Source organism: Paroedura picta, chromosome 2 (assembly GCF_049243985.1).
Source record: "Paroedura picta isolate Pp20150507F chromosome 2, Ppicta_v3.0, whole genome shotgun sequence".
NCBI classification, from domain to species: Eukaryota; Metazoa; Chordata; class Lepidosauria; order Squamata; family Gekkonidae; genus Paroedura; species Paroedura picta.
The window spans coordinates 76,920,067-76,947,927 of NC_135370.1; the positions used below are offsets into that span (position 1 = coordinate 76,920,067).

At 43.7% G+C, this 27,861-nt stretch overlaps 2 protein-coding genes across 3 annotated transcripts; both read left to right on the top strand.

The window, feature by feature from the left end:
* Nucleotides 1-9,614: 9,614 nt before the first annotated feature.
* On the top strand, nt 9,615-12,379 carry LOC143829684 (olfactory receptor 5AR1). 2 transcript variants are annotated; one of them, XM_077320941.1, is made up of 2 exons: nt 9,615-9,632; nt 11,450-12,379. In XM_077320941.1, the coding sequence occupies exons 1-2, from the start codon at nt 9,615-9,617 to the stop codon at nt 12,377-12,379; spliced, it is 948 nt and encodes a 315-aa protein (XP_077177056.1). The 2 variants fall into 2 exon arrangements, with proteins under 2 accessions (XP_077177056.1, XP_077177057.1); XM_077320942.1 differs by lacking the exon at nt 9,615-9,632 and having other exon boundaries at nt 11,441-12,379.
* A 7,432-nt stretch (nt 12,380-19,811) lies between these two features.
* Nucleotides 19,812-20,511, top strand: LOC143828900 (olfactory receptor 2G3-like). Its single transcript, XM_077319063.1, is given in 2 exon segments — nt 19,812-19,894; nt 19,896-20,511. Coding segments are annotated over 2 exon segments (699 nt in total).
* The last annotated feature ends 7,350 nt before the right edge of the window (nt 20,512-27,861 follow it).

The following is a 27,861-nucleotide window of genomic DNA, read 5'->3' on the forward strand; positions in this document are numbered from 1 at the left end:
TTCTAATTATGTTGGTGGTTATAGATGTGAATTCATTGTTTATGTTAAAGCTTTTTTCTTTCTGCAAGCCAAGTCAATAAATATATTTAAATGGGAAATGTATTTTCTATGGTGTAATAATATAGGGTAATAAAGAACTGTCATAATGTCTCAGTGTGGGGAAATATGGTTTATACTCATAATATGGTAAAGTCCCCTAATAGGCACTAGTCACAGTAGCTAAATGAAACCATTAGATGCAGAGAGACCTAGCCTCAGACTCCCCATTAATTCTTATGGACAGTAGGACTGGCCTGTCTACTAACCATAGTCTGTATTGGGCCCAGGTTCAAGTTGAGGCCAGGCCCATGCTCATCCTTGCTGCCCACACCAGTCAAATCTGTGCCCATGCTCTTCATTTGTGGCTGCATTAGAACCAGGCTGTCACAAGGAGAAGTCACACCTTCTCTTTGAAGGGGAAATTTCCCACTGGCCAGCTGGCTGATGGCAGAGAGGTGTGATCTAGCAGTGGGAGACTTCTACCCCCCACTCGGGGGGGGGCTGGAATGCCAACTCCAGGTTAGGAAATTCCTGAAGATTTGGTACAGGGCCTGGGAAGGGGAAAAATTAAAGTGTGGAGCTAAAGCTTGTTTGCATAGTATGAGATGGTACTTGTCGGGAAGCAATGAGGAAGAATGACACGGAGAAGGATTTCCTGCAAAAGACCTCTCGAACAGAGGGGAATCCTTTATTTATACATACACGTAAATCATTTCAAATAATCCCGCGAGGTAGCGTGGAGCAAACTGATAGGCTTCAAGTAATCCCGCAAGGTAGCGTGGAGCAAACTGATAGGCTTCAAGTAATCCTTTTTACATATAAGGCAATTGCTGTGCTATAGTATCCTGATTGGTCTAGGTTAGATGCAGAGGTGCAGCCTCAGAGAGCGTGGTTTGCCAACGCCCTCAGGCCGAATCTCTACATCTCCCCCTTTTTTGTTTTAAGGCAATGATAAGCCCGATACATGTTTCGGCGCTGAAAAGTTTCATGGGATTGGCAACACATTACCCATATTCTATCACTGTGATTTTTGGGTGTCCAATTATGAAATGCCGAATTTTTTGCATGACAACAAAAACAGAGACCTGGCATTGTGCGCTGATATCGAAATTGTTGAAAGCGCTTAACTTGTGAAAAGTTCCCTGCAAATAACTTTGATTTGTCTACATTTTGTAATTCAGCCAGCACCATCTCAGGTGAATTAAAGGGAGTTGGGATAAATGACATAGAAGCTACCGACAGACGGGATTCATAGATTAAAGACACATTTTTCCCATGAAATTGAAACATATAAGCAACATGGCGGACCCAGTGATTAGGTGCAGACATATAATGCGGAGTGGCAACCCCACTTGGTAAAAACCCACACATACAACATAACCAAATAACAACAGAATTAAAATGTAAGGCTGTTATAACAGCAGCAAGAAAGTTTTCCAGAGTTTCTGGAAGTCCTTGGTCCTTGAGTTGCTGCTCGGCTTGATCAGACAGGCCCTTTATTGCCCCCCAAGTCACTGGGGGGTTTGGATGTCTTCCCTCCCCGTTTTCTCTTGACCATGGGCTCCATCTCCTGCAGCTGCAGGTTGAACTGAGGAATTGGGTTGCTTAACCCCTGATGCCAACCATTAAGTGCAGGGCGGACACAACAAGCAGGAACCCACCCAGAGGGAAGGGCAACTGCTGCGTAGCCCCAGCCCCAGGTAATCAATGGGACTGGCCCGTACCACCTCGGGTCTGGTAAACGACGGTATTGATCCTGGGCCCGAGGAAGAGGGACGTCGGTCTGGAAATGATGCTGAGTCCTAGCTAAAAATTGAGAATTAAAAGAAATAAGATTAAGATGATTTAGAGTAAACAAAGTACTTGAAAGCAGGGATTCCTTGTCTAAAAGGGAAATCCCAATTCCCCCTTTTTGTTTTAGTTTGTCGAGCATGCATTTCAGGGTCCCATTGGCACGCTCTACAATAGCTTGACCAGTGGAATTATAAGGAATTCCAAAGACATGTTTGATGTTCCATTGCACACAAAATTGAGCGAATGCTGTGGAGCAATATGAAGGCACATTCTCTGTTTTTAGGGTGCCTAGAACACCCATGACTGAAAATGCTCGGAGTAAATGTGCATGGAAATGTTTTTCTTTTTCTCCTTTTTGCATGGTAGCAAAGATGTACCCAGAGTAGGTATCAATGACTACATGGAGATGCTTCCAAGGGGAAAAGGGTGGAAAAAGAGTGACATCCATCTGCCAAACTTGGTTAGCTCCAAATCCACGGGGGTTCACACCAATGGAGGGGTGAGAAGCCTGATTAGCGCATAGTGGACATTAGCTTATACTTCTGCCAAAGGAAGGTGGAATTCCTTGGCTAATGCCTTTGCATTTTGATGATGCAAGGCATGACTCTCAATTGGAGACTGAACAACAAATGAAACAAGAGAATCAGCTCATGCATTTCCTTCAGTGAGAAAACCAGGAAAAGGCGTCTCACATGAGCTACATACATTGTTCACTGTTACAGTGATTTTTGTACAGCTAAAAACACACTTAATAGTTGTTCATCACATACTGGAGACAAATATGAATATTCAATTACAGATAAAAGATTACAGAGATACAAACTATCAGAATTTAAATTAAATTAAATAGTTGAGACTCAGAAAGACCAGGGCCAACACTGCTGCTGCCAGTTCCAACCGGTGGCTGATTATCTGCGGACCTGTAAACTTACTGTACCATATACCATCTGGTTGTTGCCAGGTTAAGACTCCTGGTGAGGGAGATCCATCGGTAAACACCGTTAGGCCATCTACTGGGACATCAGTAATAACCCTTTTCAAAGAAAATGATAACTGAAAACATTAGAAACAAGATAGAGCAAATACTCATTTGGAAGGAAACCTGGAGGCTTAGAGCTTTCATAGTGCTCAAGCATTGGACCAAACAAATTCAAAGAAAGAGAGGGACTCCACGAGGCAGTCTCATCTCCTGTTGAGGGCTGGAATGGCTGGAGCGCCAAGAGAGAGCTAATCTCCACACATTCCAGTGACAAAACAAACAATTGACCTGTGAAAGATTAGGGCTGTCTGATATAAATCAGGTAGCCTGAGTCAAAACAAAATGTAGGTCCTCCTTTAAAAAGACAACCCAAAAAGAATTTGACCAAAAGAAAAAATTCTCACTGCTAATTACACATTAAAAAATTGATGTAATAAAAACTGTGGACACATTCCCCAAAGAGGTTCTGTGCCTTGCTTTTACCCAAAAGGTAGCAAAACATAAAATAAAGACAAAAGGATTTTGTCTTATATAAAAATTTCTACCTCCATCGTAGCCAGGCACTTCCCTGACCTATAAATATTACGCAGCTAGACAGCTCTGACTGATAAAGCTCTATTGAGGCATAGCAGCGTTTCAGTGAGCATACTTCCTAACTGCTGACCAAAAAATTCCAAGACCGAACTCCACCCCCCCCCTTCTTCCTTGAAGCGGGGGTCAGGAAACAAAAGCTAAAGTTCTTCCTGGGCTGTAAACAAAGGATCATTCCTGTGCTACGGAAAACCTTTTAGTTGTGTAGATTAGTGGGTGATAGGTAAGAAAGCAAGATAAGTTTCTAACTAAGCTCCTAGCCTAGGAACTGGAAAAAGAGAGCCTGATTCCAAATCGCTAAACAGCACTCCTGCTACTGCAGCTGGAGGCTCTATCAATTACAGCCAAATTTTAAATTTTAAAATGTCTTTAGGTGGCTAATCATCAAAACCATGAAAACATTATTTGATACATTATATAAGCCAATTGAAAACAACTGAGTAAAACACAGAAATAAGAAAAGAGGTCATTAATGCAAAGCCAAATACAACAGTTCAGTTCTAATCCACTGGCATGTGCAGTGATTGAGAAAAACAAGAAAATCTCTTTGTGAATGGAATTCCATCATTTTAGTGTCACAACTGAAAAGATCCTTTCTCAGGCTGCCACCCATCTAACCTCAGAAGGTGAGGGTGCTCGAGCAAGTACCCTAAAATACTAATGCAGATTGTGGTTTAATGCATATCGCTTCTAAAAATGCTTGCTTATAAGAACAAGACCATATAAATCTGTAGAGAGATGGAAAAAACCTGTTCTACAAAATCTTTCCAAAGCACGTTGTAGAAGAGAAGAAAGCTGAAAAATTAGAGAAAATGCATACCTTGTAAGAGGAACAGAAATTTTAATAAGATCAGTGACTAAGAATTAGTGATCCCTGATAAAGATCGTTGCAAGCATCTGGAGAATGAACAATATTCCCGAGGGCTTTACCCTGAGTCAAAAGAAGCTTGGTAGTCACCTATGCCAAAATCCCAGCGAGATTTTATCATGCTTGCAATATCTGGATCATGGCCCAAACCCTGAATAATGCACCTATTTTCTGAAATACAGTTTTCTTTAGCAAATTTCTTGAGCAATTCAGTTTGGGCTTCCTGATTATTAATCTGTGCCTCTGTAAGGTGCTTGATGAAATCAAGAAAGAATTCAGAGACTTTCTGCCTAACATTAGTGATCCCCTCTATCATTCCTTGAAAATAAGAGGATTGTAAACCATTTTCCTTTATAGCCTTGTTCAACTCACGCAGAATTGAATAGGGAATGGCTTCCCAAGTTAACGGGATCTGCCTGTTTTCCCCTTCCCCACGTGGTTCCCCCCTCGTTAAAGGAAAGAACACTGGGGTTTCTCCCTCCCAGTCCTCAGAGAGATCGAGCTGACCGGCCTGACGGGCAGCTTGAATCGCGTTAACGATCTGGGAGTGGCCCCCAGTCCTTAATGGCTGCGAGGCGACAGGTTTGGGAGTGGTCGGTGTAACGGCCACTGGTAAGAGAGTGGGATAGGGAAGGGGTGAAGGTGCAATATCTTTCAATAGCAGATTTCCAGCTTCTGGATTCATGACTTCCAGCGCTTTGTGTACTTTCTGCCATGTCAATAAGATCAGCATGGGAGCATGGAGCTCTGCCTTTAACTCCCTCCCTATTTTTTCCCAGTCTCCTAGTCTTCTGGTCCCCGCTAAAGGGTACCACGGGCACTGGCAAGATACTTCTTGTATCAGTTCCCGGAGGTCCTTCACCGAAATCGCCTCTCCTGTGCACTGTCTCACTGCCTGTTGCAATTCGTCAGCATGCTTTACCTGTTCCTTAGACAATGATTCCCCCATACTCACCAGGGAGCCGTAGCTGATCGTGCACGAAGACTCTTTTTCTGGTCGCGGTGAGCACAGGATCTCGAATCACGTCGGGCTCACCACTTGTCGGGAAGCAATGAGGAAGAATGACACGGAGAAGGATTTCCTGCGAAAGACCTCTCGAACAGAGGGGAATCCTTTATTTATACATACACGTAAATCATTTCAAATAATCCCGCGAGGTAGCGTGGAGCAAACTGATAGGCTTCAAGTAATCCCGCAAGGTAGGGTGGAGCAAACTAATAGGCTTCAAGTAATCCTTTTTACATATAAGGCAATTGCTGTGCTGTAGTATCCTGATTGGTCTAGGTTAGATGCAGAGGTGCAGCCTCAGAGAGCGTGGTTTGCCAACGCCCTCAGGCCGAATCTCTACAGGTACTGGTGAGAATGTGTGACAATGATCTGGAAGATCTGGCTTCAAACTCTCAACATGCCATGACACTGGGTGTCACTGCGCCATTCAGACCCTCTCAGTCCAGTCTGCCTGTTAGGGTGGATAGAATGTACTAGATGGATAGTACCATCCAGTGCCTCTAATGTCATTACATTTAACACCATAGTTATCTAACAATCAGTTCCAATAAAGTTTTAATCAAGGTGTGAGCTTTCGAGTGTAAGCACTCTTCCTCAGAGGCAGAGTCTGCACTTACTTTGTTTACTCCATTGTCAATCCTGTTGAATTCAGATCGCTTTGAACTCAAGTCTTTGAACTCAAGTCGAAACGGAAATCGCATTCTGTGTAGACAGCAGGGACTGAATTGAATGGAATAAAAGCTCCGTGCAGTTTACACCAGACTCTTTGTCAGCTCACACCTTGATTAAATCTTTGTTGGTCTTAAAGGTGCTACTGGACTCTGATTTTATTGTGCCACTTCAGACCAACACAGCTACCCATTTGAATTTAACCAGCTCCAAGGAATTTTTTGAAGGAAGTAATAACAGTTATAGCGGTATAAAGTTGATTTAGTTTGTAATATAGATATGCCAAGATAAATGCATAACAAATTATATCTGTTTTATACCAAATTAAATTTGCTTTGAATAGGGTGCTTTGAAACTCAGAAAATTTTCTAGGGACTGGAATATAGAGCAAGGATAACGACTAGACTTTCTTTTGAGGATTGTGTCAAGCCATGGGCTTCAATAAAACCTTTAATTAAGTCCATAAGGATAAACAAAACAAAACACTAAAATGGAAACCCTATGGGAATGATCGTGAGCAGTCCAAATCTTGCATCATTCCAATGGGGTTCTGAGCCGGATAAATAGATGTCACTATGCAGACATAATGAGCAGATGAAGTGAGATTTCCTCCAAAGCAGGGGGTGAAGATTCCAGCCACAACTTTCAGGTGAGAACAATTTTAAAGAGGCCTGAATTTGTGAAGCCAGGATCAGTTGTATCTAGAGAATGTAAAGCATTTAAGTATATCCTTAACAAGAACCAAACTAGGGGATGAGGGGGGGGGGAGCTGAAGTTAGACTTGACACCTTCCTTACACTACACACCCAGGTTCACCTTGAAATCAAGCAAGAATTTCTTGAAGGATACATGCAAAGGGAGTGGGCAGTGTTTATCCAAGGACCCTCTAATAGGATCACCTAATGTTTACTATACTTCAAAGCAGGATAATCCAAATACAAGAAGAAGAAGAGACCCCACTTTTAACCCCACTTTTTCCTACCCAAAGGAGACTCAAAGCAGCTTACAACTGCCTATCTTTCCTCTTCGCCACAACAGACAACCAAGAGGTAGGTGGGGCTAAGAGAACTCTGACAGAATTGTGACTGCTCCAAGGTCGCTAAGCTGGATGTATATGGAGAAATGGGGAATCAAACCCTGTTCTCCAGTTTAGAGGCCACCATTCCTAAGTGCTACAACATGCTGGCTGTCTCTTTATTAACTGGCAGAGTGAATAACACAGGGAGTCATCACAGGGATTCTTTCTTTCAGCAATATAGTAATTGGAATATTTCAGGTAAACAAGATGCTATAAAAATATCATCATAATCTAATGATCAAGAAGTTCATAAGAACATACAAAGAGCCCTGCTGGATCAGACCAATGGTCCATTTAGTCCAGGGTGTAGTCTGCACAGGGGTTTTTACTCAGTCCCAGATCGAATGAATCCCTCCTGTCTACACTGAATTTGATTTGCATTTTGATTTGGAGCACTTTAAATTTTCCCTCTGCAACAAGCACGATTAATTTATGGTTACTCTACTTTCTACCAGAGCCTCCTGTGGCGCAAAGTGGGAAGGCAGCAGACATGCAGTCTGAAAGCTCTGCCCATGAGGCTGGGAGTTCAATCCCAGCAGCCAGCTCAAGGTTGACTCAGCCTTCCATCCTTCCGAGGTTGGTAAAATGAGTACCTAGCTTGCTGCTGGGGGCTAAACGGCAATGACTGGGGAAGGCACTGGCAAACCACCCCATATTGAGTCTGCCATGAAAACTCTGGAGGGCATCTCCCCAAGGGTCAGAAATGACCCGGTGCTTGCACAGGGGATACCTTTACTTTCCCCCCACAATATCCTGGAGTGGATATAAGCCTCAATATTTCAAAAACTGCCATGAGTAAATCTGCAGATCTGTGCTCTTTCCGAAATAACTCTGCCTCATGCCTCCAACGCTGTAGCAAGGAAGTCTTCCCTGATTCGTCAGGGCATCAGTTCAAAGTCTTCCTAGTAGCAAAGCTTCCTTAAAGTGACTGCGCTCCAGAAGCCCTAACTTCTCTCAACAAAGATTTGCCTCTTGGTTTCCCCCCCTCCTCTGCTGTCTCCACCCCCCCGCCCCATTCAAGAAAAGAGAGAAAAGAAAGACTCCTGCTGCACTTGCCCCCACCCCCCATTCTGAGCTTCCACAATCAAGTGCAGAACACTTTCTGTTTCAATGGGGGGGGGGGGGGTAGAGGAAGACACGAGTTCAAATCAGCAGGATCCACAATGGAATAAACAAAGTAAGTGCAGGATCAGCCCAGGATTCTGTTTCTCACAGCAGCCAACCAATTCCTCTTGAGGGCCAGTAACAGGGCAATGAAGCTGAGAACTCCCCCTGGTGTTGCCATTTGGTACTGGGATTCAGGGATTTAGTGTCTTTGAACGTGCAGGCTCCTTCAGCCATGGCTAATAGTCACTGATAGACCTATCCTCCCAAAATATATCTAATCCCCTGTTTAAGATGTTTATTTCTGTTGTTATCACTGGGCACAAATTCTCCATTTTAATCCGTCTCTGTTTAAATTAGTATTTTATCTTGTCCATTCTGAATCTACTGCCTATCTGCTTCATTGGATGCACTCAAGTTCTAGTATTTTGGCAGAAGGAGAAAAATTTCTCTCTCCACAGCATCATGCATGAACCTCCATCAGATCCTCTCTTACCTGTCTCTTGATTAGCAGTGTGGCAGTATTGCCAAGGAAGACATGACTCGCTTTGGGTGTTAATATGGCCGCAGCCGTTTATTATTATGCCACCCTCCAAAGGGAGTTGGCCCAGCATGGTGAGGAGCTTGACCCCACCCCCAGCCATCCAGGACACCTTGGGACCTGCTCCATCCCAGCCAGGAGAGCAGATCTCCTGCGCCCGAAATACTGCACCAGGGAAGCAACCTAATCAGGGCCCACCAGGTGTCCTTTGGCACCCCTGAGGTTGCCTGGCTACGAGCCCCTGACCTCCCGGCCGGGTAGGCCATGTTTATATGTCTTATATGTCTTAAGGAGACCTCTAACCTTCAGGGAGTCCAGTGCGCAAACTGGACTTGCTTTAGGATGCTTAGGGCTGATCCTGTGGCACCTTTAGAACCAACAAAGTTTTATTCAAGAAACTAGCTCCTACAGAGCAGGCCAGTGCACTGAAAGCTTTATTTGCTTTTATGCAAGGGACTTAGCACTGCACGGCTGCCTGAAAGCATTCAAAGAGTCAGGAGCTAACAAAACTCCCCTTGCCAGTAGCAAGAAAGCACGTTGTACTGCTCAAGCACAAGGTGCCCTTGATAGACTATTCACTATGGTTGCTCCTTTTATTTCCTGAGCTAATGATGGAGGGAGGTTTCCTGACAGCTGAGAAAGAGAAGGTTCTCTCCCTTCAAGCATGAGTCAATGACAGAGATTGGGCTGGCAAAGTGTGGCTGACCAGCTTCCTAAACTCCCCAGCAGGCAGGAGGACTAAGAGCACTGCAGCCCAGCCAGGTGAGCTGAACTGCCAGGAGTGATGCTGCACCCACAGTGGAGTGTGACCAGCCTACCCACTCACCTCCCTGGCTCACCTCCTGCCAGTCCTTCCTCCTTCTAGCAGGTGGCCAGAAACAGCACAGAGGGAAGACCTGTTATTGACCCTCAGTGAATGAGTGCCCTCTCCATATTTGAGGCATGTCCCCCACTGAAGCAGTTCCAGACCAACACAGCTACTCATCTGACTCTATCTGCTCACCCAGTTTATGGAGGTCCTCTTGGACCTCTTCCCAGTCAGTCTTGGTTTTCACCATCCAATATTAATATTAATATTAATTTGTATGACCGCCGTTCTCGGAAACAGGCTTGCGGCAGTTCACAATAATTTACTACAAATCATCAATATATAATAATTTTGTGTCACTCACAAAATTACTCATGACAGTACTCATAGCTAGTTCCAGATCATTTATGAATACATTTAATAGTACAAGCACCAGTGTCGATCCCTGTGGGACCCCACCGCTTATTGAAAACTTAGTGATAACTGTTTATTTATTCCTACTCTTTGTTTCATGTCATTTTACCAATTTTTAATTCATAAGTGAACCTGTCTTTGAAACTGAACTTTGAAATTTATTCAGGAGTCTTTGGTGAGGTACCTTGTCAAAAGTAATTTGAAAGTCCAAGTATAATATCTATCAGGTAACCATTGTCTACATACTTGTTCATTTTCTCAAAGAACTCAAAAATGTTGGTAAGGCAGGTATTCCCTTTGCAAAAGCCATGCTGATTTTCTCTCAACAGCTTTTGTTCCCACTATGTTCTTAACAATTCTATCTTTGATTACAGTATCTACTAATTTGGCTGACTAGCCTGTAACTCCTTGGTTCCCCTCTGGATCCCTTTTTTAAATTAGTGGAATATTTACTACTCTCCAGTTTTCTGGAACGCTGGAAGCATTTCCATGCAAGGAATTAGCCTCTGCCCAGCTTCTCATCGATTGCGGGTTTTAATGCTGCTTCCTTATGAGAGCCAGTTTGGTGTAGTGGTTAGGAGTGCAGACTTCTAATCTGGCATGCCAGGTTCGATTCTGCGCTCCCCCACATGCAACCAGCTGGGTGACCTTGGGCTCACCACTGCACTGATAAAACTCTTCTGACCGAGCAGTAATATCAGGGCTCTCTCAGCCACACCCACCTCACAGGGTGTCTGTTGTGGGGAGAAGAATGGGAAGGCGACTGTAAGCTGCTTTGAGCCTCCTTCGGGTAGGGAAAAGTGGCATATAAGAACCAACTCTTCTTCTTCATCATGTTGGCAGCAACCCATGGCTCTCCAGGGGTTAGTGAGAGTTTTTGTCCCTGTTGCCCCACAATTAGCAACCCGGACTTAACCAGGGCCGCCATTGATGTGGCAGGTGGGGAATGGCAGGGAATGGCAGGGGGAGACACAGGTGGAAACAGAGGGGGACATACAAGGCTGCTGCATGCAGCCAAGGCACCTCCCTCCTGGTTGGGCAGGCAGGAGGCATCATGGCACAGGGGCTTGGAGGCATGTTGGGCCTGGCCCAGCCTCTTTTGCCAGGCGACACTGATGGGAGATATCCTCCCTACCTCTCTTGAAATTGGTTGGAGTTGGTCATGTGGAGAGGCCAAGGCATATATTTTTGGGTTGTTGTGGTTGTTGATGCTTGATGATTCCTTGTCACAGCATGTTGCCAGGGGATGGAACCATGGTTAAAAGGAATACTTATTTTTAATTATTTTAATCATTAACCTTCTATAGTTATATTTAGCATAAGAACTGCTTTCTTTTCTTTAGGAAGAGTCACAGAATCCAATGGCTTACGCTTCCATCTGATTATTAATCAGTTGACAGGAGACATCCGGGAACACATCAAAAGAAGGAATACTATTGTCTCCATCAAGCACTGCAGTCTACTCTAGTTCTCTCCATTTCCTCCTGAGGGGTGATTTTCATTTTCACACTTCAATATTTTCACCTTTTAATCTCTTTCTCTGAGGATGTATAAGGACAATCATACCACAGTAACAGAGTTCATTTTCTTAGGCTTCACAGACAATCCCCAGCTTCAAATGGCTCTCTTTGTCGTGTTTTTCTTCATCTACCTGGCAAATGTGGTGGGAAATGTAGGAATGATTCTCCTGATCATCACTGAGGAGCACCTCCACACACCCATGTATTTTTTTCTTTGCCACCTTTCTTTAGTGGACTTGGGCTATTCCACCGCCATTGCCCCACGCATGCTGGCTGATTTCCTGCGCCAACACAAAGTTATCTCCTTCTCCAGCTGTGCTACACAATTTGCCTTTTTTGTGGGCTTTGTGGATGCTGAATGCTATGTCTTAGCTGCCATGGCATATGACCGCTACGTGGCCATCTGCCGTCCTCTCCATTATAGCACAGTCATGTCAAAGCAAGTCTGCCTGGTTTTGGTGATTGGCTCTTATGTAATAGGCCTCATAAGCTTGATATCGCATACCAGTTTAACGTTCAGCTTGAATTTCTGCGGCTCCAACATCATCAACCATTTCTTCTGTGAGATTCCTCCGCTCCTGGCATTATCTTGCTCTGACACTTATATGAGTGAGATCCTCCTATTCAGCCTCTGTGGCTTCATTGAGTTCAGCACCATCCTCATTATCCTGATCTCCTACCTCTTCATTTTTGTTGCCATCCTGAGGATCCGTTCTGCTGAGGGCAGACGCAAAGCCTTCTCCACCTGTGCTTCCCATCTCACTGGGGTCACACTGTTTTATGGGACAGTCATGTTCATGTATCTGAGGCCGACCTCCAGCTACTCATTAGACCAGGACAAATGGGCCTCTGTGTTCTACACAGTTGTGATCCCAATGCTGAACCCCCTGATCTATAGCCTGAGGAACAAAGATGTGAAAGAAGCTTTCAAAAGAGTTGCCAGCAGGAAAATTTTATCCCAGTAATATTTCTTCTTCATTATGGAACGAGTTGGCCAAAGAAATACAGCATATGCCTTTTGTTATGGTATATTATGTAATGGTGCAAGAATATTCTCATCTATTGAAATATATGGAAGATGTAATATATTGAGGAAAGAAACAGATGACAGAGAGGGAAGAAGCTTCCTTCCCATGAAGGATAGTACTCTCTATTCCCATATACAAAGACTTTTAAGCGTAGACCAAATGTAAAAGCAAGTCAAATCTTTCCTGTTAAATTTTTTTTCTTTTAAAAAAGTACAAATATAAGGGTTTTGAGAGCCTCTTGTGGCGCAGCGTGGTAAGGCAGCAGACACGCAGTCTGAAAGCTCTGCCCATGAGGCTGGGAGTTCAATCCCAGCAGCCGGCTCAAGGTTGACTCAGCCTTCCATCCTTCTGAGGTTGGTAAAATGAGTACCCAGCTTGCTGGGTGGTAAATGGTAATGACTGGGGAAGGCACTGGCAAACCACCCCGTATTGAGTCTGCCATGAAAACGCTAGAGGGCATCACCCCAAGCTTGCACAGGGGATACCTTTACCTTTACCTTTATAAGTGTTTGGGGTTGTTGTTGTTTTTTACAAATTAACAAGTCAATAATTAGTTGGAAATGGCACTTCACTAGGTTTGGAAGGGTGGAAAATATCCCCACAGTTTTCTGAAGCTTAAAAATGAGTCAGAAGCAAGAGGGAAGGGAGGGGGGATGTAAAAAACAAGCCCAGACAAAGTCAACATCTACCTTGCAACACTTATCTGACAAGGGAGCTTCTGCTAGTAGGAACAGCTATCTAGATATTGTGACCAAGGCTGCAGGTCCATCTGAGAACCATCATAATAGAACTTAACCTGGCAATGCATTGAACTGAAAGAAGGATAAATATAGGTTCTGAGAACTAAGCCAGATAGAACTAAGTAGCTATTGAAAAACTGATCTGAGTCTTATCAACCCTCCAGTCCCAAATTGGCCACAGCTGCAGTTAATTATCGTGTATGAGAAAAAGTCTTCCAGGGTAGAACAGGCTAGAAAAAATGTTATAGACAGGCTTGATGGAGGACCACTATAGTTTTGTGAATAGAGGAATCAGACTAAGATAGAAGATTCTTCACTGGATGGTTGATTCAGATGGGTGACTGTCACAGAAGGAAGGACACTTGATGAGGGAAGTGATTTGCCTCTTTTCTGGGCAGCAGTCTGATCTACACTCTCACCCCTCTTCCATTTTCTGCCTATCCAAACTAACTCCTGGATGGATGGAATATAGAAATCCACTGATCATACCTGAAACAGAAACGGCAAAGGGACAAGCAGTGCTAATAACTTACATAAAAGGAAGACAAGACTGGGAGATGCTGGATAACATTAAAGTCAAGGCAAAATGATTATTAAAGTTTTCCCAGAAGACAGTGCCATGCAACAGGTAGTAATGTCCTATGCAAAAAGACGCAAAATGGCTGGGAACTTTGCATAGGAAGAGTGACTACTTTGCATGTGAAATTGAGATGATCCACCAACAGTTGCATGTCCACATATAGAAACTGGAGAAGGAGGCTAATAGATGAGTCTGTCTAGTGGCAGAATCTTCTACCTTCTTCTGGGTCAGTTTAATGCTTCCATTATTATCCAGGGTTAAAAAAATGGCTGGAGGTATTTGATGTCCTTCATGTAATAAAGATAACAACTGACATTTCAATTACAATCTGGTAAACTGATACTCATTCTAAGAATAAACTAAAAGTTTCAAAAGCAATGCATTCCATTTAGGTGATTTTGTCAGTGTATCAGTGGTCCCATAACTTGAATCCAGATAGAAATACTTTGGGTGGACTGGAAAATGTTGGAATAAAAGATATCACATTTTGTTGTTTGAGTACCACTGATATATAGAAGAAGAAGAAGAAGTTAGTTTTTATATTCTATTTTTCACTGCCTAAGAGAGTCTCAAAGTGGCTTACAATCGTGATGGACATGAGACTGAGCTCTGACAGGACTGCTGAGTAAGATCAACACTCTCAGGGCTGTGATCAGCCCAAGGTCACCCAGCTGGCTGCATGTAGAGGAGGGGAAATCAAACCCAGCTTGCCAGAACCACCGCTCTTAACCACTGCATCGCCAGCCTCCAAGTGAGGCCTGGAGATCTCCCAGAATTACAATTGACTTCCAAACTACAGATATAGGTTTCCCTGTAGAAAATGGCTACTTTGGAAGGTGAGTTATATAACTTTATACCCCTCTGAGGGCCCTCCATTCCCCTGGCCCCACTTTTCTTAGGCTCCATCCCCAAATCTCCAGGAATTTCCTGCAGTTATCAGCCCTAATGCTACATGCCTTTACCGGATGAGATGATGATGAAGTTAGAAATGTATATTTGACTGAGCATGGACAATTGTGTGATTAACTGAACAGCCTCTGGGATACATTAGATGTTGAATTCTCCAGAGGACTTTTGGAACACAGGCCCAAACAGGGAAACCTCATACTATGAGGGAGGAAGTCTGAAGAAGCTTACTGTATTCCTGAATAGTCAATGTGTGATTATCTTGTCAGCAAAAATCTCACACGCACACCCCACCACTGAGATTCTGGAGCTCACTGGCAAGACACTGACCTGAAGTTAATTCTAGAATTAGTTTGGGTGGTTAGTTTGGGTTGAATCAATCCATAGGTGATAATTAATTATTTTAGAAGTGGGTGATGGGACACAAGTGCTTTTTTCTCTTTTCCTCCCCTCCCTCCATCCCTCCTCCGGCCAGCTACATCCTCCATTTTAAAGCGCTAGTTGGGGAATTGCATAAAGTGGTTTCCCCAACCTATTTAGGCTAGCTAAGGGAGAACAACCAGCAGGCAACCAGCAGAGGGAAGGTATGGAGGCTCAAATGCACTAAAGGCTCCCGCCACATCCTGCCCTCACACCTGCCTCCCTCTTCCTTGTTCCCAGGGACAGGAATGGCTAACATCCTGGAGCGATGAATAGGCAGACAAGCCTGCAGGTGATGCCAGAAATATTTTTTTCCCAAAGTTGAAACACAAAGCATGCCTCTCTAAAGCCCCCCCCCAAAAAATCAGGAATGAGATTTATTTTTAAAAGTATCAATACTCATGATTCCATAAAAGGTGGAGTTCAAAAAGCACTATACATCTATGATTAGATGCATAGACATTTAAATGGAGCAGTATGAATTTTTTAAAAAAATAGCAGGCATTGTGGAACCTTTAAAGCATGGAGAAAGGGGATTGTATCCCTCAATTGATTGACAGGCTGAAGAGAGTTGTGTGTAAAGTGCATTGCTCTCTTCCACCATTTGCAGCAGCAGTTGGGGAGGGTGAGAAGCGTAAAAAGGCGGCAGACAAGAGCGAGACAGCAAAAAGGTGAGGAGGGGCTGGGAGGCACGATAACATTCAATGCAACGCCATTCAGCTGGCATAATGCTATTTATACCAATGTGCAGAAATCCCCCTTACTTCTCCTTCTTGTTCAGTTGGTTGTGTTTGGTTTCCTTCTTGGCATCTGGTGCATTGTTGCCGTTGTTTTACTTCAATTTCCGTCAAATTTGTTTGTGTCGTTTAAGTTGATTCGGTATTCAATTTATCATTTTTGATTGATTTTGACCATATTTTGATGTTTTTTGGCAGTTTTTTTGGCTGGGCTGGGGAGCAGTCTGCTTGTTTGACTACTCTGCCTGCCATCTTGTGGGCTGTGAGTGTTCATAGGGGTGGATAGCTACAGAAAATGAGGTTGGTTGTGATCTACAGATCTTGATATTTCAGTTCTAATGATTACTGCTACTTTCAGATTTTTAAACTTTCTCCTATGTTTCTTTCAGCCTGTCTTATCTGAGACAGTGGCCTTTCCCAAAGAAAACAGCATTTGTTCGGTCTGCTTCCAACTCCTCACTTTCATATGACAAGGATGGCCCAGAAAGGAATGGGTTCTACCTCTAATCTGATCCAGAAAAGCCTTCTCCCAGGGCTGGCTCACTTTGAAAACATGACCAGAAGGATAGAGGGCAGAGGACAAGAGCCCAATAGAATGAAGATTGGTTTCCCTTCTTCCTGTTGACAGCTAGCTGTGCAGAGCACAATGGGCAGGTGGCAAAACTTGTGCTTGATCCTTCCTCTGAGCATCAGAAATGTGCATGCTCCTGCAATCAGTAAATACACATATCTGCTCTTCCTTCATTGTGCTTGAGACAAAAAAAAACAGAAACTCTATATATTTTAAATACTGGATAAGTCAATGCAGAACAAAATTATCCAACACAACTACTGTGTGTGTAAAGTACCATTAATTTGCAGTCAAGTTACAGTGACCTCTCTTGGAGTTGTCAAGGTGAGAGATGAGCAGAGAGTGGAAAGCATAAGAAATCTCTTTTTTGGAGCAGCCAGTTGCAAATAGCTGGAGTCTTTTTGACTCAGAAAGTTTTCCTACCAATTATTTACCTGAAGTAAATGGAGCATAAACTTTTTTCTATCAGGATTTTATGGAGAAGGGCTTACAGAATGTCATGATTTGATATGTTTGTGCCCTAGATAAAGCATGTGTGAAACAAGAGGGTCCAGTATTTCCTGGGCATCCCGGCCGGGAGTTTCCTGGATTGTACTTCCTTGGTGATCCAAGGAAGTCAGCATGGATTTGTCTCCAACAGGTTCTGTCAGACCAACCTGGGTCCATTTTGCACGCATAAAATAATGCACTTTCAATCTGCTTTGGCAGCTGGATTTTCCTGTGCAGAACAGGAAAAACTACTAAAGTGTATTGAAAGTGCATTATCTATTGTGTGCAGAATAGGCCCTGGTTTCCGTTTTTGACCAATTAACAATTTTGTTGGATCGTGGAAATTTGGTTGATGTCATTTACTTGGATTTTAGTAAAGCTTTTGATAAGGTTCCCCATGATGTTCTGATGGATAAATTGAAGGACTGCAATCTGGATTTTCAGATACTTAGGTGGATAGGAAATTGGTTAGAGAACCACACTCAGAGAGTTGTTGTCAATGGTGTTTCATCATACTGGGGGGAGGTGACTAGCGGGGTACCTCAGGGCTTGGTGCTCAGCCCGGTACTTTTTAACATAATTATTAATGATCTCGATGAGGGGGTGGAGTGACTACTCATCAAGTTTGCAGGTGACACCAAATTGGGAGGACTGGCAAATACTCCAGAAGATAGGGACAGAGTTCAACGAGATCTGAACACAATGGAAAAATGGGCAAATGAGAACAAGATGCAATTTAATAAAGATAAGTGTAAAGTTCTGCATCTGGGTCAGAAAAATGAAAAGCATGCCTACTGGATGGGGGATACGCTTCTAGGTAACACTGTGTGTGAACGAGACCTTGGGGTACTTGTGGATTGTAAACATGAGCAGGCAGTGTGATGCAGCGGTAAAAAAGGCGAATGCCATTTTGGGCTGTATCAATAGGGGCATCACATCAAAATCACAAGATGTCATAGTCCCATTGTATACGGCACTGGTCAGACCACACCTGGAGTACTGTGTGCAGTTTTGGAGGCCTCAGTTCAAGAAGGACGTAGATAAAATTGAAAGGGTACAGAGGAGAGCAACGAGGATGATCTGGGGCCAAGGGACCAAGCACTATGAATATAGGTTGAGGGACTTGGGAATGTTCAGCCTAGAGAAAAGGAGGTTGAGAGGGGACATGATAGCCCTCTTTAAGTATTTGAAAGGTTGTCATTTGGAGGAGGGCAGAATGCTGTTTCCATTGGCTGCAGAGGAAAGGACATGCAGTAATGAGTTTAAACTACAAGTACAACGATATAGGCTATATATCAGGAAAAGAATTTTCACAGTCAGAGTAGTTCAGCAGTGGAATAGGCTGCCTAAGGAGGTGGTGAGCTCCCCCTCACTGGCAGTCTTCAAGCTAAGGTTAGATACACACTTTTCTTGGATGCTTTAGAATGATTTGGGCTGATCCTGCGTTAAGCAGGAGGTTGGACTAGATGGCCTGTATGGCCCCTTCCAACTCTATGATTCTATGATTCTATGATTCTACTTGAAGATTCGATAGACACTACGCTATGTGGAGACCTTGAAGTTAGAACCCCAACCTCTTGTCTGGGATTGGTAAAAGACTGAGAACCTGGGTGGGGTAAGTTGTCCCAGGGCAATAGTCTCATACTCCCATGCCCACATTTCCATCAGACAAGCCAGGTCCAGATCCTGCCCTACAAAAAAAAATGTTGGGAGGTTGTTGTGTCGTTAGCCCTGCTGAGGACCAAGCTGGCGGTCCAAGGCAGGATCCTAGCCAGCATGAAATTGACCAATGCATGGCTAGATCCTGTCAGCCAGATTGAGTCAGTTTAAAGAGAAATTGACCAATAGCACGCACTAGTGGGAAGATCTATTGTGTGGCTTCTGTGTATAAGTTGGGGGTTACTTGGTTCAGTTCAGTACTTCTTGTACCATGCTGGGATCTTAATAAAGAGCCCAAATCACTTCCAGTGTCCATGTCCACCTCTGAACCTATTGATTTAACATAGATAGCATTGCATAATACCAATGTAAAAGAGAGGGTATTCTTCCTAGCTCCGCCACCATCTTGGGGTGGGACAGAGATTAGAAGAGATGTGAGCATTTCCATATCTTCAACCCTTTTGTTTGAACTACCTCCTCTCACTGCTATATTTCCGTCTTCCCTCATTGATTCATTTGACAGTTTCCCCTAGGGCCTAAATTTGTAAGCAGGAGGTTGGACAAGATGGCCTGTATGGCCCCTTCCAACTCTATGATTCTATGATTCTACTTGAAGATTCAATAGACACTACGCTACGTGGAGACCTTGAAGTTAGAACCTCAACCTCTTGTCTGGGATTGGTGAAAGACTGAGAACCTGGGTGGGGTAAGTTGTCCCAGGGCAATAGTCTCATCCTCCCATGCCCACATTTCCATCAGACAAGCCAGGACCAGATCCTGCCCTACAAAAAGAAATGTAGGGAGGTTGTTGTGTCTTTAGCACTCCTGAGGACCAAGCTGGCGGTCCAAGGCAGGATCCTAGCCAGCATGATATCAGTATGGCCCCTTTCAACTCTATTATTCTATGATTCTAATTTGTACAATTCAAATATGAGTCAACAACTATTTTGTTGAAGCAAAATGGCATATTAGTTCAGTGGATGAAGGCACAGAATTTTTCAGAATGCTTTATGATGTGTAATAGTGACAAATGAATCCCTATTTGTCAGCTTAGGATAGCAGAGAATGAATGTTTGTGTTACCATTGCAATCTCTGTGAATCATCTCTATGGGTTCCCAAACTGGGCGGTGGAAGGGTCCAGAGGTGCAGTGCAGAATTTTGAGGCACTACAGGGGCAGAAGTCTGACTCTTCCTGCTGCAGCTGTATTTTCTTAGAAAGACCTTCCAAGGTGGCTTGCCATTTCCTGTCTCTGGGTAGTAGCAACCATGGACTTAGCAACCCAGATGTATTTTTCTGTGACTTTTGGAATTACAGAGTGTTTTCTGCTTGGAGTCATGGCTTATAACAGATGTGGCCATCTGTCAGCCTTTGCATTACACAGTCATCATGAACTGGAAGATCTGCATTCAGATGGCTGCCTTTTGCTGGAGTAGCAGTTTTTTGAGCACAATGATAATAACTGTTTTCACTTTACGATTACCTTTCTGTGGTCCAAACATCCTGAATCATTACTTCTGTGAGATACCAGCTGTGCTGACTTTGGTTTGCACTGACACTTTTCTTACTGAGATGGTTGTCTTTGTTTTCAGCATAATTGTGATCTTCCTTCCCTTCCTGCTAATCACTGTCTCTTATGTCTACATTTTCAGAGCTGTCCTTCAGGTACAAACTGCCAAAGGAAGGACTAAAGCCTTCTCTACCTGTGCCTCCCATCTCACTGTAGTAACCATATTTTATGGGACAGCAATTTTCACTTATATGCGACCAAGTTTAAAATCTGCACAAGACAGGGATAAAGTGAGTGCAATGTTTTATACCATTATAATGCCGATGCTCAACCCTCTGATATATAGTCTGAGAAACAAGGATGTGAAGAGTGGCCTGAGAAAATTACTCACATTATTTAGAAGTTCTGGTGTCAGCAAAGGAGTTCCTGTGAATTTGTGGCCACATTCCTGTGAATAGTTTTGCTCCTTTGAAATGACATAAATCTGGCAGATCCTCTCCATAACAGTGGCGAGAAGGGCATCATATGCAAGTAGTTCTGTCATGTGCAGAGCCAAGCCTAGCACTATTGCTCTCCCCAGGGTTCTCAGGATAAATAAATATAGTAACAATAAGTTCTATCCATCCATCCATCCATCCATCCATCCATCCATCTATCCATCTATCCATCTATCCATCTATCTATCTACCTTAAAATAGAAAAACATGACATCCAACCAAACACTGTAAGTTCTTCAGTGAATTTATTTCTTCGTAGATGTTGAGGTTCTCTTCTCTTTATTAGATTCTCTTTGTAGCAGATCTATAAATTTTTATGAGGTTATTATAGCTCTAGCTCAGTATTAGGGATGGGCATGAACCAAGAAATTCTGGTTTGCCTCAGAGTTTGAGGTATTCCCAGAACTCCTAAATCCAAATGATCCAGATGAGTTTGGGCCAGTCCATTTCACTCCCCCCCCCATTTAGAAGCAGGGATAAAAGAAACTGCTGCCAACATATGTCATTTCATGCATGCATTCCAGTGCAAGCCAGTTCGGCTTCACAACAGGGCATGCCCACCTGTATACTGTGAGGCTGAAATGTCTGCCAACCGTTTTAGAGAAGGAGCAAAATTTATCCCTGAAATGGCTTATAGGATGAGCTATTTGTTGAGCTCTGTACTATGGGGCGGGTAGGCAGGTTGGAGAGGCCTACATTCATTTAACTGCCTTCTCCCCCAGTATAGAGTCTGACAAATTGCACTGGGGGTATGGAGGCAAGGCTGGGGAGAAGCCTTTTAAATGGACCTACATCCATTTAAATGCCCCAGTGCAGAACCTAACAAACAGTTGAGGGTCAGATGTTTGTCAGGCTCTGTGCTAGGGGGAGGAAGACTGCAGGGAAGGCATTTATATGGATTTAAGTCCATTTAAATGCCTCCCACTCAGAGCAGAGCCAGACAAACAGCTCAGGATCAGCTGTTTGATTGGCTCTGTGCTGGGGGTGGCAGTCTGGGGGAAGGTCTGGTTAAATGCCACTCCCTCCAGTTCAGAGCCCAACAAACAGCCAAAGATTTGTGGTTTATCACGGTTTTAAAGTCTTCCCTAGCAGACCCTTCTGAGAAGTAAGCAGCTTCAGAGGAATTAGCTGAGGAGACACTTAAAACCCCTGATAAAAAGGTGATCCTTGGCTGTTTGTTGGGCTCTGCCCTGAAGAGGAGGCATTTACATGGTCTTAAGTGCTTCCCCCACAACACAGAGCCAGATAAACAGCTCTTTGGCTCGGCCTGGCAAGGTAAGGCAATCAAAGCTGAGAAAATGAAAGTTGAGCACAGGTTTGGGTATCAGAATAAGGTTGAAGTTGACTTGAGATATATTCAACTTTGAAATATATATTAGCTGCAATGTATGTATGTATGTATGTATGTATGTATGTATGTATGTATGTATGTATGTATGTATGTATGTATGTATGTATGTATGTATATTTTAAGTCCATAATTAAATGATGGTGATGAAGAAGAAGGGTTGGTTTTTATATGTCACTTTTCCCTACCAGACAGTCTCAAAGCAACTTACAATCACCTTCTCTTTCCTCTCCCCCACAACAGACAACATTTGAGGTAGGTGAGGCTGAGAGAGCCCTGATATTACTGCTCAGTCAGAATAGCTCCAGCAGGGCTGTGATTATTATTATTATTATTATTATTATTATTATTATTATTATTATTATTATTATTATTATTATTATTATTATTATTATTATTATTATTATTATTATTTAATTTTTAGACCGCCCTTCTCCCAATAGGTCTCAGGGCGGTTTACAACATAAATAGTTAAAACACAATAAAATCCCCATAAAAACCCCAATTAAAAGTTACATATAACATATCACATAACATATACCGGCGGTGGTCACAATTCTGATCTTAGTTCAGCCTGGTGGAGAGAATAATGTTCAGAAGAGGGTGGCACCAGTACAATACATCTAACCATGATCTCGGTGTTAGAGATCTCAATATTGGAGGGGATCCTCTGATGGATTAGTGGGAGAGCTGCCCTGGCCTCAACCATATGCCTGGCGGAAGAGCTCCGTCTTACAGGCCCTGTGGAAAGCTGGTAGATCCTGCAGGGCCCTTAGCTCTTCTGGGAGCTCATTCCACCAGGTTGGGGCCAGGACTGAAAAGGCCCTGGCCCGGGTCGAGGGCCTTGATGAACCCAAGGTCACCCAGCTGGCTGCATGTGGGAGAGTGGGGAATCAAACTCAGCTTGCCAGATTAGAAGCTGTTACTCCTAACCCTTATATCACAGGATATGGCACAAACACATAAAAATTAGAAAGACATGAATTTTCTTTCCTAGTTCATCACTGACAACCAGTAACAATGTTTCTCCCCAGTTGGGCTCTTTGAAGCAAAGATGCCTGACTGCAGCTTCTTCTTCTTCTCCTCCTCCTCCTGATCTATGGGAGAACAGATACCCTATCAGGGCCCAGCTGCTGAGTGGAAGCCACCACCCAGTCCAGCCCATGAATCAGGGAGATGACTTACCTCAGGTTGGTCATATGGTGTGGAGCATGTGAATGGTGTCCTGCAGGGGTTTGAGGACATGTGCCAGTTGGAAAAGGGTCAGCCAGTCAATCCTCTTGCAGGAGATAATATCCTGCACAACACTCTTCTGATCCACCAACATGCAATCTTGGCATTGGAGGAATTCCAGCAGCTGTTGTGTTCAACATTATGTCTAGTGGTTGCCAACACTGACTCCAGTCTCACAGGCAATGGTAATGTCATGTTCATGCCAGTGCCTGACACTTACTCTGCCCAGAAGTTTCCAGGAGGCCCAGGGACTATTACAAGATAATTAGGTAATAAGTAAAGCAGAATTAGGTAACCAGTCCACAACAAGTTTGGGAGCCAGGTGTTCTCTCCAAGGTTGCAGGAAGGACTGGCATTCAAAAGTCACAGGCAAGGCAGGTATCAGGAAATCTCTCTCTCAGAAAATAAACACAGTGTCAGTTTTAAAAAAAGCACAGGCAATACTCTTGGAGGACAGAGTGGTAGTTGAGAAAGTTGCTCCCACAACTGGCTCTGCCTCAATGCTATGCTGGGGGTCAGGAGTGATGTGCTCCACTGCCTCTTCTGTGCTGTGAACCTTTCCTTATGTCTGTGACACTTTGCTGGCTCAGGAGACCCTGGAGGTTAGAGGCAAATTGATTTCCCCCCTGCTATTAAGAGCGGCCCTCATCCCTTGATGCTGGTTCTGCCTCTAAATCCAGCTGCTCAGACAGGCATTCCACTGGTGCAGCTGCACGGAGGAAGAGATGGCTAACTCACAACAGCAGGTGAGTATGTCCAGGATGAGCCCGTGTCAAACTCACCCCTCTCCGCCTGCCTCTCATGCAGCAGATGGGCAGCCTCAGTTCTGCACTAGGTCTCCAACAATACCAACACCACAAAGGGGGCAGCATCCCAGGTAGCCCTAATAATGCACCCCAGCTCCAGAGCAACCTTCAGCACCAGGTAGACAATACCCTTAAGGCTCACAGCCTTCACAGCTGCCAGCATCTTGGCCCCAGAGTCCATGACTGTGTAGCGGACAATGTTGCTGCCACCAAGACATCCCCACAGGCTACTGTGTAACATGGTGATAATATTTTGCACCAAGTGATCTGCATCCAACCTCTGCACATGGAGCAGTAACAGGGCAGTGACAGGACTTTTCCCTCCTGGGACCTGGGCTATGCCTAGTCAGTATAGACAGGTAGGCACTCTGGTTGCCACCAGTGGGCAGTAAGTGAGAGGTATCAAGCTGTTGGCTGCTTCAGGGGTTTGCTGTGAAGTGCACTGGTTTGCCTTGCATTCTGGACAGGTCAGCCTTGACTCTGGCCACTGCAGAACAGTGCATGGTGTGCAAGATTCATCAGCTTACAGTCCTCCACCAGGGGATGGAGTACCAGGCATCCAGGTGTTACAGCAGCCATTGAAAGCCTATGTCCTCTATGAGGGAGAATGGTTGGCTATCCACAGCGATCATCTCAATGATGAGGCAAGAGAGTGTTTCCAGAGCTCTTCATTTAGCCCTTCTGGATGTCACCATCACCATGGAATAATCTGTTGGAGGGTGGCCTTCCTTAATGTCCCATGACACTTTTGAGTACACAAAGCCTTTCATGATGGGGCTTCCTGATTCCCCTCTCCTTCTCCCTGCTCAGAGTGTATGGGTTTCTTCACACTGGTCACAACTTTTTCCTCTGGCAGCAACATAGTGGAGTGCACTCTTTGCATCTGCCTGTGGAGGATGGAGGAGTTGTACTACTCCCCCCATTGTGTGTGGGACACACCTGGCAATTGTCTACACAGGAGCCACTTGGGAGGTTTCAGAAATGTTTCCAAACTTGGGCTGGAAATGACACCTCAGGAATTGAGGAGTTGGGAGAAGGGAAAGCTGCTCTCTGGCACTAAGCTGGGAGGGGCCATTGAGGGGTGTGCTGGAGGCAGGACCAACAACAGGGAGTTGTGAGGATGGGTAGAATGTTCTTTCCCCCCCCCACCACCCACCTTCAATCACTGTCAGATACTTCTCCAAAAAGTATCTGGTCTCTGGGACCACTTTGACCTTATGGAGAACTCGAGGAACAGATCTGGGAAATGAGGCTCCAAGACCTTTGGTGATTCCCTGCTAGGGGCAGGTACCTGTGGGCTGGCAGGATGGATTTGGTGCCCAGGGGTAGAGACCTGTGGTATAGTGAGCAGAAGACTTCCTAACAATAACAAGACCACATAACAAGAAACCTTTGCACCCCTTTTCATCCTCATGGCACAGAGGAGTTGGTTCACAATCAAGAAGGGCAGAAGAGTTTAAAATGTGAATCCTTAGCCAGAAAAAAAGCTATCATACAGTCAGAGATGGACTTTTAAGAATATCAGTTTCAAGACTAAAGAATATCACTAATACAGAAGGTCGAGCTCTCAGAGATGTGGTCAAGTCCAAACACTTGCTTACAAAACAAAACAGATTGCTTACTATGATGGATATTCAAGTACCTACTCCAGCTAGCAACAGAAGAACAAGTGAAAAAAGTGTATGATCAAATGAATGCAGGATTTTAGAGAGTAGAGACCTGCGGATCAATGGGAACACTTACGGGGAAAAGAAATTAAGTTTACAGCTAGTCATTTAAGAGAAAATTGATACGAAATGTTTCTAGATAGGATATAACCCCAAAGCAGGCAAAAACTACAAAGGAATATGCTGGGAATACTAAGACATCAAACTTTTTTTCATATGTGGTGGACTTGTAAAACAAAGAAAGAAATTTGGAAGGAAATACATGAGAATGCAGAATATATTAAAATTTAAGGCATTTCTGCACTTCGGTAAAAATAGTATTATGCCAGTGAATGGTGTAGCACTAAATATGATCACACTTCCCAGCCCCCCTTCTCACCTTTTTGCTGTCTTGCTTTTGTCTGCCACCTTTTCAGGCTTCTCAGCCTCCACAACTGCTGCTGGAAATGGCAGAAGAGAGTAACGTGCTTTACACGCAACTATATTCCACCTATCAATCAATCTAGGCAGCCAATCCCCTTTCTCCCTGTTTTAAAGGTCCCATGATGACCGCTAATTTTTTAAAATTCACAGATGCATAGTACTTTTTGAATGCCATCCCTTCAGGAATCACGAGACTTGATACTTTTAAAAATTAATCTCTGATGGGGGGGACTTTAGAGAGGCATACTTTGTGTTACATCTTTGGGGAAAAAATTGCATGGTTGTCACTTGCATGGTTGTCCGCTTATTTGTTGCTCCAGGATGCTAGCCATTTTTAAAAAGACATTCCCATCCCCGGGAACAAGGAAGAGGGAGGCAGGTGCCTTTAGCGCATTTAAGACTTCATACCTCCCTCTGCTAGTTGCCTGCTGGTTGCTCTCCCTTCGCTAGCCTAAATAGGTTTGGGAATCCACTTTATGCAATTCCTCAACTAGCGCTTTAAAATGGAGGATGTAGCCAACTTGTTACTGCCCAGACCCTGGATGTTGGCGATGTCATATGGAGGGGCTGGGATATAACGACTGCATAAGGTAAGCATTTCACTACATTTAACAGATGCGGAAATCCCCTTAAATTCCCAATGGAAGCTAAAAACATGATAAGAGTTATATTGCCGAAGAAGTTACAAAAAATTCTGGAATATTCAAATACATGGTGACAGTGGCTAGATTTGTCTATTTAGCAAAATGGAGACTAGTTGTCTGTCTTTACCTAGAAGAATGGGAAAATAAATTTGCCAACTATTAAGTAATGGCAGGATTGACTTTATCTTAGAAATAGATCTATCACAGAATTTGAAGATGAAATGTATATTATGCAAGCAGGAGACAAATTTAGAATGAGAAATGTAGAAGCAGAATAAGAATTTACATGTAATACCTTGAATTTAAATTTTAAAAAGTGGGTCCTGAACAGACTACTTCTACTTCCTTATATATATAATAGATTCTTTTTCTGTACTTTAATATATTACCTATTGTTAAAGGTTACAGTGAGTAGGTAGAAGTGGCAGGAATATGTAACTTTAAATATGTAGTAGAGATAAAACTAATAATATATATGTAAAACAGATTAGTTATGGAATGTTGAATCTAAATGTTCCCCTGCAAAAGTATCATTGAATTCTTTCATTCTATTGTTGAATGTATATTATGTTACTGATCTTTTTATGCCAATAAAGGCTACTTGAGTACCATTATATCTTATAGACAATCCCTCATGTACACTGGACACAGATCGCATGTGGCCTAAAAGGTTGTACGTTGAACCTGATCTGGTACTTAACTGGCAACCAATGCAGCTGCCTCAGCACTGGCTGGATACGGGACATCCAAGGTGTTCTCATGAGACCCTAGCAGTTGCATTTTGTACCCGCTGTAGTTTCTGGGTCACTGCCAAAGGAAGGCATGAATAGACCAAGTTACAGAAGTCCAGTCTTCAGGTGACGATCACATGGATGATGGTGTTCAGGTGTTCCAGGGACAGATAGGGTGGTAGTACACTTGCCTGGCACAGGTGGAAAAACATTGTCTGGGCTACTCTAGTGACCTGAGGCTCGACTGTGAAGTAGGCACCAAGAATCAGTGAGTGTTAAATGCTTTCCAGAGAGAGGGTATGTGGGAAGATACAATGATTTTCTGCTGAATCATGCAGAGAAAAAAATTGAGGGATGGAGGAAGTGAGTCTCTAATATTGAGCTGGATATTCTTAGAAAGCTATATACAAAAAAACACATATCTCTACACCGCACCAAAGAGCGGTATAAATAAAAGCC